A 15,396-nucleotide genomic window follows, 5' to 3' on the forward strand; every position below is an offset into this window, starting at 1 on the left:
GGGAGGAGCTATATAGCAGCTCTGCTGGGTGAATCCTCTTGCACTTCCTGTTGGGGAGGAGTTAATATCCCATAAGTAATGGATGATCCGTGGACTGGATACACTTAACAAGAGAAATTAGGCTTATTTTTAGCCTTAAAAGACCTATCCTGAGGGAGGGCGTGGCCCTTTCCCCCGGTGATGTCTGAAATAATCTCTTTCAAATCAGGACCAAACAGTGTTTTACCCTTGAAAGGGATGTTAAGCAATTTTGTCTTGGAAGACACATCCGCTGACCAAGACTTTAGCCAAAGCGCTCTGCGCGCCACGATAGCAAACCCTGAATTTTTTGCCGCTAATCTAGCTAATTGCAAAGCGGCATCTAAAATAAAAGAGTTAGCCAATTTAAGTGCTTGAACTCTGTCCATAACCTCCTCATACGAAGATTCTTTATTGAGCGACTTTTCTAGTTCTTCGAACCAGAAACACGCTGCCGTAGTGACAGGAACAATGCATGAAATTGGTTGTAGAAGGTAACCTTGCTGAACAAACATCTTTTTAAGCAAACCCTCTAATTTTTTATCCATAGGATCTTTGAAAGCACAACTATCTTCTATAGGGATAGTAGTGCGTTTGTTTAGAGTAGAAACCGCCCCCTCGACCTTGGGGACTGTCTGCCATAAGTCCTTTCTGGGGTCGACTATAGGAAATAATTTTTTAAATATAGGGGGAGGAACAAAAGGTATGCCGGGCCTTTCCCACTCCTTATTTACTATGTCCGCCACCCGCTTGGGTATAGGAAAAGCATCGGGGGGCACCGGAACCTCTAGGAACTTGTCCATCTTACCTAATTTCTCTGGAATGACCAAATTGTCACAATCATCCAGAGTAGATAATACCTCCTTAAGCAGTGCGCGGAGATGTTCCAATTTAAATTTAAATGTTACAACATCAGGTTCAGCTTGTTGAGAAATTTTTCCTGAATCTGAAATTTCTCCCTCAGACAAAACCTCCCTCCTGGCCCCTTCAGATTGGTGTGAGGGTATGTCAGAACAGTTATCATCAGCGTCCTCTTGCTCTTCAGTGTTTAAAACAGAGCAATCGCGCTTTCTCTGATAAGTAGGCATCTTGGATAAAATAAGAAGAATAGAAAGAGGGCGCCACAATAGCGTGATATCGTCTGGAATGCAGGTACAGATATATGTAGATATTATGCTTACCAGATGGTGTGGCACTGTGCTGTGACCAGTGCAAGAGAGCAGGCTAGCACTTAACAGTGGCTAGTACACTGTAGGAGCCAGGCTCCAAAGGCACTTGTTCTAGTTGAAACTTGGTATCTATCTCCTGCTATCTGGACTTCAGGTTCTGCAGAGGAGTGATCTTATGTGTGTTGTTCAATAGGCATATATGAACCACAACACAGACAACTTCAAATAAAAAAATTTGACTTTTATTTTATGACGCGTTTCTCAACCTGCAAGGGTTGTTTATCTGATGAAACAACCCTTGGAGGTTGAGAAACGCGTCATAAAATAATAGTCAAATTTTTTTATTTGAAGTTGTCTGTGTTGTGGTTCATATATGCCTATTGAACAACACACATAAGATCACTCCTCTGCAAAACCTGAAGTCCAGATAGCAGGAGATAGATACCAAGTTTCAACTAGAACAAGTGCCTTTGGAGCCTGGCTCCTACAGTGTACTAGCCACTGTTAAGTGCTAGCCTGCTCTCTTGCACTGGTAACAGCACAGTGCCACACCATCTGGTAAGCATAATATCTACATATATCTGTACCTGCATTCCAGACGATATCACGCTATTGTGGCGCCCTCTTTCTATTCTTCTTCTATAGTTGTTCCATACTCTCTGGGATCAAGAGGAGCAGCCTGATTCATCATCATCTCTTTCAAGAGGACATCTTTATCCCCTATTTACCACCACTATATGGACAATAAACAGGACTAACACGGTAGACCTGATCTACTATATCCAAAGTATAATATCTAGTTTTAAATTGTATATTGTTTTCCATTACTAACATCAGCGCTCTTTAATATCCCTTTAATGGGATATTTTTTACCTGTATCTTGGATAAAATGTTTGCAATAGAATTATCCATTACAGCCGTTAATTGTTGCATGGTAATAAGTATTGGCGCACTAGATGTACTAGGGGCCTCTTGTGTGGGCAAAACTGGTGTAGACACAGAAGGGGATGATGCAGTATCATGCTTACTCCCCTCATTTGAGGAATCATCTTGGGCAATATCATTATCTGTGGCATCATTGTCCCTACTTTGTTTGGACACTATGGCACAATCATCACATAAATTTAAATGGGGAGAAACCTTGGTTTTCATACATATAGAACATCGCTTATCTGATGGTTCAGACATGTTAAACAGGCTTAAACTTGTCAACAAAGCACAAAAAACGTTTTAAAATAAAACCGTTACTGTCACTTTAAATTTTAAACTGAACATACTTTATTACTGAATATGTGAAAAAGTATGAAGGAATTGTTCAAAATTCACCAAAATTTCACCACAGTGTCTTAAAGCCGTAAAAGTATTGCACACCAAATTTGAAAGCTTTAACCCTTAAAATAACGGAACCGGAGTCGTTTTTACATTTAACCCCTATACAGTCCCAGGAATCTGCTTTGCCGAGACCCAACCAAGCCCAGAGGGGAATACGATACCAAATGACGCCTTCTATAAGCTTTTTCAGTGGTTCTTGGCTCCTCACACATGCATCTGCATGCCTTGCTCTCCAAAAACAACTGCGCATTAGTGGCGCGAAAATGAGGCTCTGCCTATGACTAGAAAAGGCCCCCATCTGAAAAAGGTGTCCAATACAGTGCCTGCCGTTTTTTTAAAACAATCCCCAAGATTATAATAACTATTTAGAGTTATAATCTGCAAAATATGCTTAGCAAAGTAATCGTTTTAGCCCAGAAAAATGTCTACCAGTTTTTTAAGCCCTTATGAAGCCCTTTATTCTTTTACTTAATCTAAGAAAATGGCTTACCGGTCCCCATAGGGGAAATGACAGCCTTCCAGCATTACATAGTCTTGTTAGAAATGTGGCCAGTCATACCTCAAGCAGAAAAGTCTGCCAACTGTTTCCCCCAACTGAAGTTACTTCATCTCAACAGTCCTGTGTGGAAACAGCCATCGATTTTAGTAACGTTTGCTAAAATCATCTTCCTCTTACAAACAGAAATCTTCATCTCTTTTCTGTTTCAGAGTAAATAGTACATACCAGCACTATTTTAAAATAACAAACACTTGATTGAAGGATAAAAACTACATTTAAACACCAAAAAACTCTTAACCATCTCCGTGGAGATGTTGCCTGTGCAACGGCAAAGAGAATGACTGGGGTAGGCGGAGCCTAGGAGGGATCATGTGACCAGCTTTGCTGGGCTCTTTGCCATTTCCTGTTGGGGAAGAGAATATCCCACAAGTAAGGATGACGCCGTGGACCGGACACACCTATGTTGGAGAAAAGTTATACTCCGCTGCAGCCCAGCTGCAGGAAAAAAAAATGAAGAAATGAACAGCAACCAATCAGCATCAGCAGTGCTGAGGTCATGAACTCTTTTACTGTGATCTCATGAGATTTCACTTGACTCATGAGATTTCACAGCAAACTTCCTTTAAACTGAATAGGGAAATAAGATGAGAGTGCACGTAAGCTCGCCCCTTCCGCTGTCCCGGGACAGACATACTGATTTGCTGCTTAGAAATCCTTTACAATGGAATGTGGCTACTGAGGAACATTTGAGGTAAAATATCTTTCTTTTTTACATAGAGATGCTCAGGTGATATTTCTAGTCAGCTTTTTACAGCTATGCTGCATCACTTTCAAGTGTTTAAACATTTGGGTATTATGGCCCTTTAAGAAAAATGTACACAGTGCAGCCAGAGCACAGCTCTGTTTGAAGAGAATAGTCTAATGTGGAGCAGCACTACAAAGTTCAAGTGCTAACAGTTCCTGCATGTGTCCTGTTCTTTCTGCAGACATGCTGCATTTTCTTCGATGACATCTCACATCACTGTATGTTCTGCCTTGGGGCACATCATCTCAGCCTAGTTTGAATAATCTGGTGCAGAGGTGATATGGTGCTATATACTGAGATTCTGTGAGTTAAATCAGTCACATAGGTGATTCAAATGAATCTATGCTAAGCTCCTTCAATCCGGGAGCTGAATTAATTTATATCTATCTATAAACTACAAACCACTGCTAAGTATGAGGTTATAGGCTGACAAGCAATTTAAAACATGGAGATAAGCTCCATTAGAGGGGGGCCTTTAATGAAACTTATCTCCATGTTTTAAATTGCTTGTCTAACAGCCTATAACCTCATACTTAGCAGTGGTTTGTAGTTTATAGATATAAATTAATGGCAATTGTGTATATGAATTGTAATGACTATCACCTCATTGTCTTAATATGTGCCAATAAAAGCTATGTTTTACTTTTAGTGGTAATATGATTTAGCTATAATCTATAAAAACATAATTTATGCTTACCTGATTAATTTATTTCTCTTGTAGTGTAGTCAGTCCACGGGTCATCCATTACTTAGGGAATATATCTCTTCCTAACAGGAAGCTGCAAGAGGATCACCCAAGCAGAGCTGCTATATAGCTCCTCCCCTCACATGTCATTCAGTCATTCGACCAAAACCAGACAAGAAAGGAGAAACCATAGGGTGCAGTGGTGACTGGAGTTTAATTAAAATTTAGATCTGCCTTAAAGACAGGGCGGGCCGTGGACTGACTACACTACAAGAGAAATAAATTTATCAGGTAAGCATAAATTATGTTTTCTCTTGTTAAGTGTAGTCAGTCCACTGGTCATACATTACTTATGGAATACCAATACCAAAGCTAAAGTACACGGATGAAGGGAGGGACAAGGCAGGAACCTTAAACAGAAGGAACCACTGCCTGAAGCACCTTTCTCCCAAAAATAGCCTCCGAAGAAGCAAAAGTGTCAAATTTGTAAAATTTTGAAAAAGTGTGAAGTGAAGACCAAGTTGCAGCCTTGCAAATCTGTTCAACAGAGGCCTCATTTTTAAAGGCCCAGGTGGAAGCCACAGCTCTAGTAGAATGAGCTGTAATCCTTTCAGGAGGCTGCTGTCCAGCAGTCTCATAGGCTAAACGTATTATGCTACGAAGCCAAGAAGAGAGAGAGGTAGCCGAAGCCTTTTGACCTCTTCTCTGTCCAGAGTAAACGACAAACAGGGAACAAGTTGGACGAAAATCTTTAGTTGTCTGCAAATAGAACTTCAGGGCAAGGACTACGTCCAGATTATGCAAAAGTCGTTCCTTCTTTGAAGAAGGGTTAGGACACAGTGATGGAACAACAATCTCTTGATTGATATTCCTGTTAGTAACTACCTTAGGTAAGAACCCAGGATTAGTACAAAGAACTACCTTGTCTGAATGAAAAATCAGATAAGGAGAATCACAATGTAAGGCAGATAACTCGGAGACTCTTCGAGCCGAGGAAATAGCCATCAAAAACAGAACCTTCCAGGATAACAGCTTGATATCAATGGAATGAAGGGGTTCAAATGGAACGCCTTGAAGAACGTTAAGAACTAAGTTTAAGCTCCACGGCGGAGCAACAGTCTTAAACACAGGCTTAATCCTAGCTAAAGCCTGACAAAAAGCCTAAACGTCTGGAACTTCTGCCAGACGTTTGTGTAAAAGAATAGACAGAGCAGAAATCTGTCCCTTTAACGAACTAGCAGATAAGCCCTTTTCTAAACCCTCTTGTAGAAAAGACAATATCCTAGGAATCCTAACCTTACTCCATGAGTAACTCTTGGATTCGCACCAATATAAATATTTACGCCATATCTTATGGTAAATTCTTCTGGTAACAGGCTTCCTAGCCTGTATTAAGGTATCAATAACCGACTCCGAGAAGCCACGCTTTGATAGAATCAAGCGTTCAATCTCCATGCAGTCAGCCTCAGAGAAATTAGATTTGGATGGTTGAAAGGACCCTGAATTAGAAGGTCCTGTCTCAGAGGCAGAGACCACGGTGGGCAGGACGACATGTCCACTAGGTCTGCATACCAGGTCCTGCGTGGCCACGCAGGCGCTATCAGAATCACCGAAGCTCTCTCCTGTTTGATCTTGGCAATCAAACGAGGAAGCATCGGAAATGGTGGAAACACATAAGCCATTTTGAAGACCCAAGGGGCTGTCAGAGCATATATCAGCACCGCTCCCGGGTCCCTGGATCCGTAACAAGGAAGCTTGGCGTTCTGGCGAGACGCCATGAGATCCAGATCTGGTTTGCCCCAACAATGAATCAGTTGAGCAAAGACCTCCGGATGAAGTTCCCACTCCCCCGGATGAAAAGTCTGGCGACTTAGAAAATCCGCCTCCCAGTTCTCCACGCCTGGGATGTAAATCGCTGACAGGTGGCAAGAGTGAGACTCTGCCCAGCGAATTATCTTTGAGACTTCCAACATCGCTAGGGAACTTCTGGTTCCCCCTTGATGGTTGATGTAAGCCACAGTCGTGATGTTGTCCCACTGAAATCTGATGAACCTCAGAGTTGCTAACTGAGGCCAAGCTAGGAGAGCATTGAATATTGCTCTTGATTCCAGAATATTTATTGGGAGGAGTTTCTCCTCCTGAGCCCATAGTCCCTGAGCCTTCAGGGAGTTCCAGACTGCGCCCCAGCCTAGAAGGCTGGCGTCTGTTGTTACAATCGTCCAATCTGGCCTGCGAAAGGTCATCCCCTTGGACAGATGTGGCCGAGAAAGCCACCATAGAAAAGAATCTCTGGTTTCTTGATCTAGATTTAGCAGGGGGGACAAATCTGAGTAATCCCCATTCCACTGACTTAGCATGCACAATTGCAGCGGTCTGAGATGCAGGCGCGCAAATGGTACTATGTCCATTGCCGCTACCATTAAGCCGATTACTTCCATGCACTGAGCTACTGACGGGTGTGGAATGGAATGAAGGACACGGCAAGCATTTAGAAGTTTTGATAACCTGGCCTCCGTCAGGTAAATTTTCATCTCTACAGAATCTATAAGAGTCCCTAGAAAGGGAACCCTTGTAAGTGGTAATAGAGAACTCTTTTCCACGTTCACCTTCCACCCATGTGACCTCAGAAATGCCAGAACTATCTCTGTATGAGACTTGGCAGTTTGAAAACTTGACGCTTGTATCAGAATGTCGTCTAGGTACGGAGTCACCGCTATGCCTCGCAGTCTTAGTACCGCCAGAAGTGAGCCCAGAACTTTTGTAAAGATTCTTGGAGCCGTAGCTAATCCGAAGGGAAGAGCTACAAACTGGTAATGCCTGTCTAGGAAAGCAAATCTTAGGTACCGATAATGATCCTTGTGAATCGGTATGTGAAGGTAGGCATCCTTTAAGTCCACTGTGGTCATGTACTGACCCTCTTGGATCATGGGAAGGATGGTTCGAATAGTTTCCATTTTGAATGATGGAACTCTTAGGAATTTGTTTAGGATTTTTAAGTCCAAGATTGGTCTGAAGGTTCCCTCTTTCTTGGGAACCACAAATAGATTTGAATAGAATTCATGCCCGTGTTCCGTCCGCGGAACTGGGTGGATCACCCCCATTAGTAAGAGGTCTTGTACACAGCGTAGAAACGCCTCTTTCTTTATTTGGTTTGCTGATAACCTTGAAAGATGAAATCTCCCTCGTGGAGGAGAAGTTTTGAAGTCCAGGAGATATCCCTGAGATATGATCTCCAACGCCCAGGGATCCTGGACACCTCTTGCCCAAGCCTGGGCGAAGAGAGAAAGTCTGCCCCCCACTAGATCAGTTTCCGGATAGGGGGCCCTCTCTTCATGCTGTTTTGGGGGCAGCAGCAGGTTTCTTGGCCTGCTTGCCCTTGTTCCAGGACTGGTTAACTTTCCAGCCCTGTCTGTAACGAGCAACAGCTCCTTCCTGTTTTGGAGCGGAGGAAGTTGATGCTGCTCCTGCCTTGAAGTTACGAAAGGCACGAAAATTAGACTGTTTGGCCTTTGATTTGGCCCTGTCCTGAGGTAGAGCATGGCCCTTACCTCCCGTAATGTCAGCTATAATTTCTTTCAAGCCGGGCCCGAATAAGGTCTGCCCTTTGAAAGGAATATTAAGCAATTTAGATTTAGAAGTCACGTCAGCTGACCAGGATTTAAGCCATAGCACTCTGCGCGCTTGGATGGCGAATCCGGAGTTCTTAGCCGTAAGTTTGGTTAAATGTACGACGGCATCAGAAACAAATGCGTTAGCTAGCTTAAGTGCTTTAAGCTTGTTCATAATTTCATCCAATGGAGCTGTGCGAATGGCCTCTTCCAGAGACTCAAACCAGAATGCCGCCGCAGCAGTGAGAGGCGCAATGCATGCAAGGGGCTGTAAGATAAAACCTTGTTGAACAAACAAACATTTTCTTAAGGTAACCCTCTAATTTCTTATCCATTGGATCTGAAAAGGCACAACTATCCTCCACCGGGATAGTGGTACGCTTAGCTAAAGTAGAAACTGCTCCCTCCACCTTAGGGACCGTCTGCCATAAGTCTCGTGTGGTGGCGTCTATAGGAAACATTTTCCTAAATATGGGAGGAGGGGAAAAAGGCACACCAGGTCTATCCCACTCCTTGCTAATAATCTCTGTAAGCCTTTTAGGTATAGGAAACACGTCAGTACACACCGGTACCGCATAGTATCTATCCAACCTACATAATTTTTCTGGAATTGCAACCGTGTTACAATCATTCAGAGCCGCTAATACCTCCCCTAGCAATATGCAGAGGTTCTCAAGCTTAAATTTAAAATTAGAAATCTCTGAATCCAGTCTCCCTGGATCAGATCCGTCACCCACAGAATGAAGCTCTCCGTCTTCATGTTCTGCAAACTGTGACGCAGTATCTGACATGGCTCTCACCTCATCCGCGCGCTCTGTCCTTAACCCAGAGCTATCGCGCTTGCCTCTTAATTCTGGCAATTTAGATAATACTTCTGTCATAACAGTAGCCATGTCTTGCAAAGTGATTTGTAAGGGCCTCCCTGATGTACTTGGCGCCACAAAATCACGCACCTCCTGAGCGGGAGGCGAAGGTACTGACACGTGAGGAGAGTTAGTCGGCATAACTTCCCCCTCGTTGTCTGGTGATAATTTCTTTACATGTAAAGATTGACTTTTATTTAAAGTAACATCAATGCAATTAGTACACAAATTTCTATTGGGCTCCACATTGGCCTTTAAACATAGTGAACAAAGAGATTCATCTGAGTCAGACATGTTTAAACAGACTAGCAATGAGACTAGCAAGCTTGGAAATACTTTTCTAAATAAATTTACAAGCAATATAAAAAACGCTACTGTGCCTTTAAGAAGCACAAAAAGCTGTCACAGTTGAAATAACAATGAACCAAAATAGTTATAGCAACCAATTTTTCACAGTAAATGTATTAAGTTAGCAAAGGATTGCACCCACCAGCAAATGGATGATTAACCCCTTAATACCCAAAAACGGATAACAATTTAATAATTAACGTTTTTAACATAGTCAAAACACACTGTCACAGGTCTGCTGTGACCGATTACCTCCCTCAAAATGAATTTTGAAGACCCCTGAGCTCTCTAGAGACGATCTGGATCATGGAGGATGAAGTAGACAGATTGTGACTGAATTTTTACTGCGCAAAAAAGTGCTAAAATAGGCCCCTCCCACTCATATTACAACAGTGGGGAAGCTCAGATAACTGTTTCTATGCAGAAAACAAAGATGGCCATGTGGTAAAAATCATGCCCCAATAAGTTTTATCACCAAGTACCTCACAAAAAACGATTAACATGCCATTAAACGTTTTGAACATACATTTTAAAAGTTATGAAGTGTTATTAATAAGCCTGCTACCAGTCGCTTTTACTGCAGTTAAGGCTCATACATTATTTCAGTATTAATAGTATTTTCAGAGTCAATTCCATTCCTTAGAAAAATACATTCAGTGTACACACACTCATCAGCCTAATACCAGTCGCTATCACTGCATTTAAGGCTGAACTTAGGTTACATTGGTATCAGCAGTATTTTCTCAGTCAATTCCATTCCTCAGAAAAATAATTTACTGCACATACCTCATTTGCAGGGGGGCCCTGCATGCTATTCCCCTTTTCTGAAGTTACCTCACTCCTCAGATGAGAACAGCCAGTGGATCTTAGTTACGTCTGCTAAGATCATAGAAAACGCAGGCAGATTCTTCTTCTAATGCTGCCTGAGAACAAACAGCACACTCCGGTGCCATTTAAAATAACAAACTTTTGATTGAAGAAATAAACTAAGTTAAAAAACACCACAGACCTCTCACAGCGACCTATCTTTAGTTAGGCTGCAAGAGAATGACTGAATATGACATGTGAGGGGAGGAGCTATATAGCAGCTCTGCTTGGGTGATCCTCTTGCAGCTTCCTGTTAGGAAGAGATATATTCCATAAGTAATGGATGACCCGTGGACTGACTACACTTAAGAGAAAGGTGTACAACAACTTTCTTTTGTCAAGGTCTTTTTGATTTACTTATCCAAGTAAAAACTTTCTAGTTAACTACACCCCTCCACATTTGTGCAGGGTTATACTATAGCTAAAAACCATTCACCTGCCATTTACTATATACTAGAGCTAAAAACCATTCACCTGCCATTTCTGTGTATTCCAAGAATTATATTAGTGTCATACCATTTGATAACCTCTATTTGGCTCAGAAGTCTCCTGTCCCTCAATGACTCCACGTTGCATTCCAGGAAGAAGTTTATTAAAGTAGGCTTCTAATTGGCCATCATAAAATTCTTCATCATCAAGATCATCTATTAAAAACAAAGATTATAAATGTAGTAAACTGTATTTCTTAAACAATTACAGTAAAATACAACTGCAAAAGAGGTAATTAATAGGGTGACCATATTGCCGCTTTAAAAAGGGACACATGAAAAATACATGTCAGGGTTTTTATACAAAACATTTCTTTAAACAGCCCTGAAAACAGCAGACATATGTATCTTTCATGTGTGTTCCTTTTTAAGCGGCAATATGGTCACGCTACCAATATCAACACTCAAGGGAGCCATGCCTGTATCCAATAATATGCACACTAGTTTTTAGCTAAAAGTATGCTTCCTGTACCTAAAACCATTGTAACTACTAGTCCTTGTTTTAGTGTACAACAATAACCCCAGTGTAATGTCCCTTTACAGGGATATTTTGGTAAAGATGAAATACTATAACACCAAACTGTATTGCACAATATTTTTCTTATTTTGTCTGAGGCAAGAAATCATTTGAATCACTTTAAACAATATAATTGGGGAGGACTCCTATTAACCACCCATATCCTTATATATTACTATTGCAATTTTTTTATTTGTGTATTATTTAGTTTATCACTTTTTATTGTCACTTCTATACATTGAGCTACAGAAGGCTAACCAGTGGACTGTAACGAGCGGCAGGAAGACAAGTGCTTGACAACACTGATTTGTCAGGAAGATCTGCATGGAAACAATCAAAAAAATCTTTCCCAGATTTTTCTTCCCACCATGAGAACGAAGGAGACAAAGAAGTAAGTCTGTGTGAGATGCCTGAACCAAAATGTCATCCAGGTAGAGTGCCACAGCGATTCTTCGCGATCTAGCTACAGCAAGAAGAGCTCTGAACACCTTTGTAAAGATCATTGGAGCAGTAGCTAGACCAAATGGAAGATTTATAAAATGGTAACGATTGTCCAGAAAGGAAAAATTGCAGGAATTGTAACCTGCAGATAAGTGCCCTTCAGGTCTACAGTAGTCATGAATTGGCCTTCCCGGACTAAAGGAAGGAGGGATCTGATAGACTCCATCTTGAAGCAGGAAAGCTTCATAAATTTGTTGAGACACTATGTCTAGAATGGGGTGAAACGTTCCTTTTTTTGGGAACTACAAAGAGGTTTGAATAAAAACACTTGACCCCTTTCTGAGGGGGGTACTGTGAAAATTACTCCTAGGGAGGAAAGCTCCTGGACGCAATTAAAAAAAACACAAACAAAAAAACCAGACTGAATTCTTCTCTGGTCTTGAAGAAAGCCTTGACAGAATGAACTGCACCATGGAGGGTGAGAACGAAAACCTTTTCTGTTCCTCTGGAAAACTACGTCCAAGACCCAGGGACCCGGTACATCCTGAAACCAAGTGTCCAGAAAAAAAGGAGTCTGCCCCCTATACAATCCGATCTTAGATCGGGGAATGCCCCTTCATGCAGACTTATTGCCAGAGGAAGTCGGCTTCTGATGCTGAAGTGGTTTCCTTCAGATTCAAGCTTGATCATCTCTGTGTTTTACTAAAGGAGGTTTTAGCTAGCTTGGACGACTGATACGCCTATCGTTGTCAATCCTAAGAAGTCAAGTAAAATAAATAGATACTTTGATGTTCCCTCTCCTGGGGAGGTGTTCCCAGTGCCAGACCATGCCATTGAGATTATTACCCGGGAATGGGAGAGGCCAGGAATACCCTTTTTCCCCTCCTCTGTCTTGAGAAAGATCTTCCCAGTCGCAGACTCCATCAAGGAGTCGTGGAAAAGCAAAGTGGAAGGAGTAATTTCTACTTTGATTAAGATAACTACTATCCCTATTGAAGATAGTAGTTCTTTCAAGGATCCTATGGATAAAAAGCTGGAGGCCTTTTTAAAAAAAGATGTATACTCATCAAGGGTTGCAATGGCAACCGGTAACCAGTGCGGTAGCCTAATGGTTTAATGCTTTGTCCGAGTCCCTGCAAGCTGAAAAACTACTTTGGAGGAAATTCAGGATAGGATAAAGGCTCTAAAGTTAGCCAATTCCTTCATCACTGACGCTTCTTTGCAGGTCATTAAGTTGGGGGCCAAAATATATGACTTTGATATCTTGGCGCGTAGAGCACTGTGTCTTAAATCTTGGTGTGCTGATGTTTCTCCCAAACATAAGCTTTTGGCAATCCCTTAACAAGGGAAAGACCTTGTTCGGGCCGGCATTGGCAGAAATTATTTCAGATATCACAGGTGGTAAAAGGATCTTTTCTGCCGCAGGACAAGTTTAACAAGATGAAGGGACGTCAGTCTAATTTTCGTTCCTTTCGTAACTTCAGAGGTAAGCCTTTCCCTGCCTCTACCAAAAAGGAACAGTCCAAGCCCTCTTGGAAGCCTAGTCAGTCTTAGAACAGGGGGAAGCAATCCAAGAAACCCGCAGCTGAATCCAAGTCAGCATGAAGGGGTTGCCCCCGATCCAGGATCAGATAAAGAGGGGGGGCAGGCTGTTTCAGTTTGGGCAGGCTTGGAAGCGGAAAGTCATAGACCCATGGGCAGTAGACATTGTTTCTTAGGGGGAACAAGTTAGAGTTCAAGACTTTTCCTCCCAGAGGCAGGTTCCACCTCTCAAGATTATCTGTAGACCAGATAAAAAGAGAGGCGTTCTTGAAATGTGTGCAGGACATTTCCCTCTAGGGAGTGATAGTGCCTGTCGCAAGCCAGGAACAGGATCTCTGGTTTTACTAAAACCTGTTTGCGGTTTCCAAAAAAGAGGGAACTTTAAGGCCCATTCTAGATTTAAAGCTTCTAAACAAGTTCCTCAGAGTGCCGTCCTTCAAGATGGAGGACTATCCGCTCCATTCTGCCACCAATTCAAGAAGGTCAATTAATGACAATAGAGCTGAAGGATGCGTACCTGCACTTTCCCATTCACAGGGATCATCACAAATAAATGAGGTTTGCCTATCTAGACAAACATTTTCAATTTGTAGCTTTTCCGTTTGGCCTTGCCACAGCTCCCAGAATTTTATTTAAAGGTCCTGGGAGCTCTATTGGCAGTAATTTGGTCTCTGGGAATTGCAGTGGCGCCTTATCTGAACGACAACACTAGCAGAATCTCATACAAGGATCTTGTTGGAGTTTCTTCATTCCCACAGTTGGAAGATCAATAGCATGGAGGTAATCGGGTTGATGGTGGCTTCCATGGACACAGTTCAGTTTGCACGGTTCCATTTGAGACCTTTGCAGCTATGCATTGTCACTCAGTGGAACGGGGATTATACAGATCTCAGAGAATAGTTCTGGACCAATCAACAAGGGACTCTCTACCGTGGTGGCCATCTCAAGAACATCTGTCCCAGGGGACGTGTTTTCAGATACCTTCTTGGGTAATTGTGACCACAAATGCCAGCCTGTCGGGTTGGGGAGCAGTCTGGGACTCGTTGAAGGCGTAGGGACTTTGGTCTCGGGAGGAATCTGCTCTCCCCATAAACATTCTGGAGTTGAGAGCGATCTTCAATGCCTTGTTGCCTTGGCCCCAAGCTGGCTTTAGCCCGGGCTATCAGGTTCCACACGGACAACATAACCTCAGTGGCCTACATCAACCACCAAGGGGGAACTCAAAGTGCCCTAGCCATGAGGGAGGAGGCCCGGATCATCCAGTCGGCTGAGGCTCAAAATTGCTGTCTCTCATCCACATTCCATGAGTGGAAAATTGGGAAGCAGGTTTTCTGAGCAGACAGACTTTCCACCCCGGGAGTGGGAACCCCATCCGGAAGTGTTCTCCAGGTTAACAACCAAATGGGGGTTACCAGAATTGGATCTGATGGCGTCTCGTCAGAACACCAAGCTCCCAAAGTACGGTTCGAGGTCGAGAGATCCTCAAGACTTTCTGATAGATGCCCTGGCAGTTCCTTGGAACTTCAGTCTGGCATCTCTCTTTCCTCCATTTGCTCTCCTTCCGCGAGTCATTGCTCGAATCAAGCAGGAGAGAGCATCAGTGATTCTGATCGCTCCTGCATGGTCTTGCAGGATCTGGTTGAAAATCTAGTAGAGATGTCACCCCTACCTCCGTGGAGACTACCTCTCAGGAAGGACATTCTGATCCAGGGGCCCTTCATCCAAATCTCGTTTCTCTGAAGCTGACTGCTTGGAGATTGAACCTTTGATTTTAGCCAAGTGTGGATTTTCTGAAGCGGTCATTGAGACCATGGTTCAAGCTCATAAACCTGTCACTTGGAAGATTTACCATAAGATATGGCGGAAATATCTTTATTGGTGTGAGTCTAAAGGATTTTAAAGGATCTAATATTTTCTTCAGGAAGGCCTCGAGAAGGGGTTATCTGCGAGTACCCTCAAAGGGCAGATTTCTGAGTGTACCATTCTGCTGCACAAGCGTCTGGCGGATGTACAATCCTTTTCTCAGGCCCTGGTCAGAATCAGGCCAGTGTTTAAATCAGTTGCTCCTCCTTGGAGCCTTAATCTTTTTCTTAAAGTTTTGCAGCCGGCTCCGTTTGAGCCTATGCATTCCTTAGATATTAAGTTATTATCTTGGAAAGTTTTGTTTCTTACTGCTATCTCTTTTGTTCAGAGGGTTTCTGATCTCTCAGCATT

The 15,396-nt window shown here is 42.7% G+C and overlaps 1 protein-coding gene across 1 annotated transcript in view; it reads right to left on the minus strand.

Moving 5' to 3' along the window:
- CEP192 (centrosomal protein 192) overlaps positions 1–15,396 on the minus strand; it is a 1,162,204-nt gene that overhangs the window by 1,063,342 nt on the left and 83,466 nt on the right. The window contains exon 7 of the mRNA XM_053715857.1: positions 10,711–10,838. Within this exon, the coding sequence (XP_053571832.1) occupies positions 10,711–10,838 (128 nt within the window). The remainder of the gene's footprint in view (positions 1–10,710; positions 10,839–15,396) is intronic.

The sequence above is a fragment of the Bombina bombina genome, chromosome 5 (assembly GCF_027579735.1).
Source record: "Bombina bombina isolate aBomBom1 chromosome 5, aBomBom1.pri, whole genome shotgun sequence".
In the NCBI taxonomy this organism is placed as follows: Eukaryota; Metazoa; Chordata; class Amphibia; order Anura; family Bombinatoridae; genus Bombina; species Bombina bombina.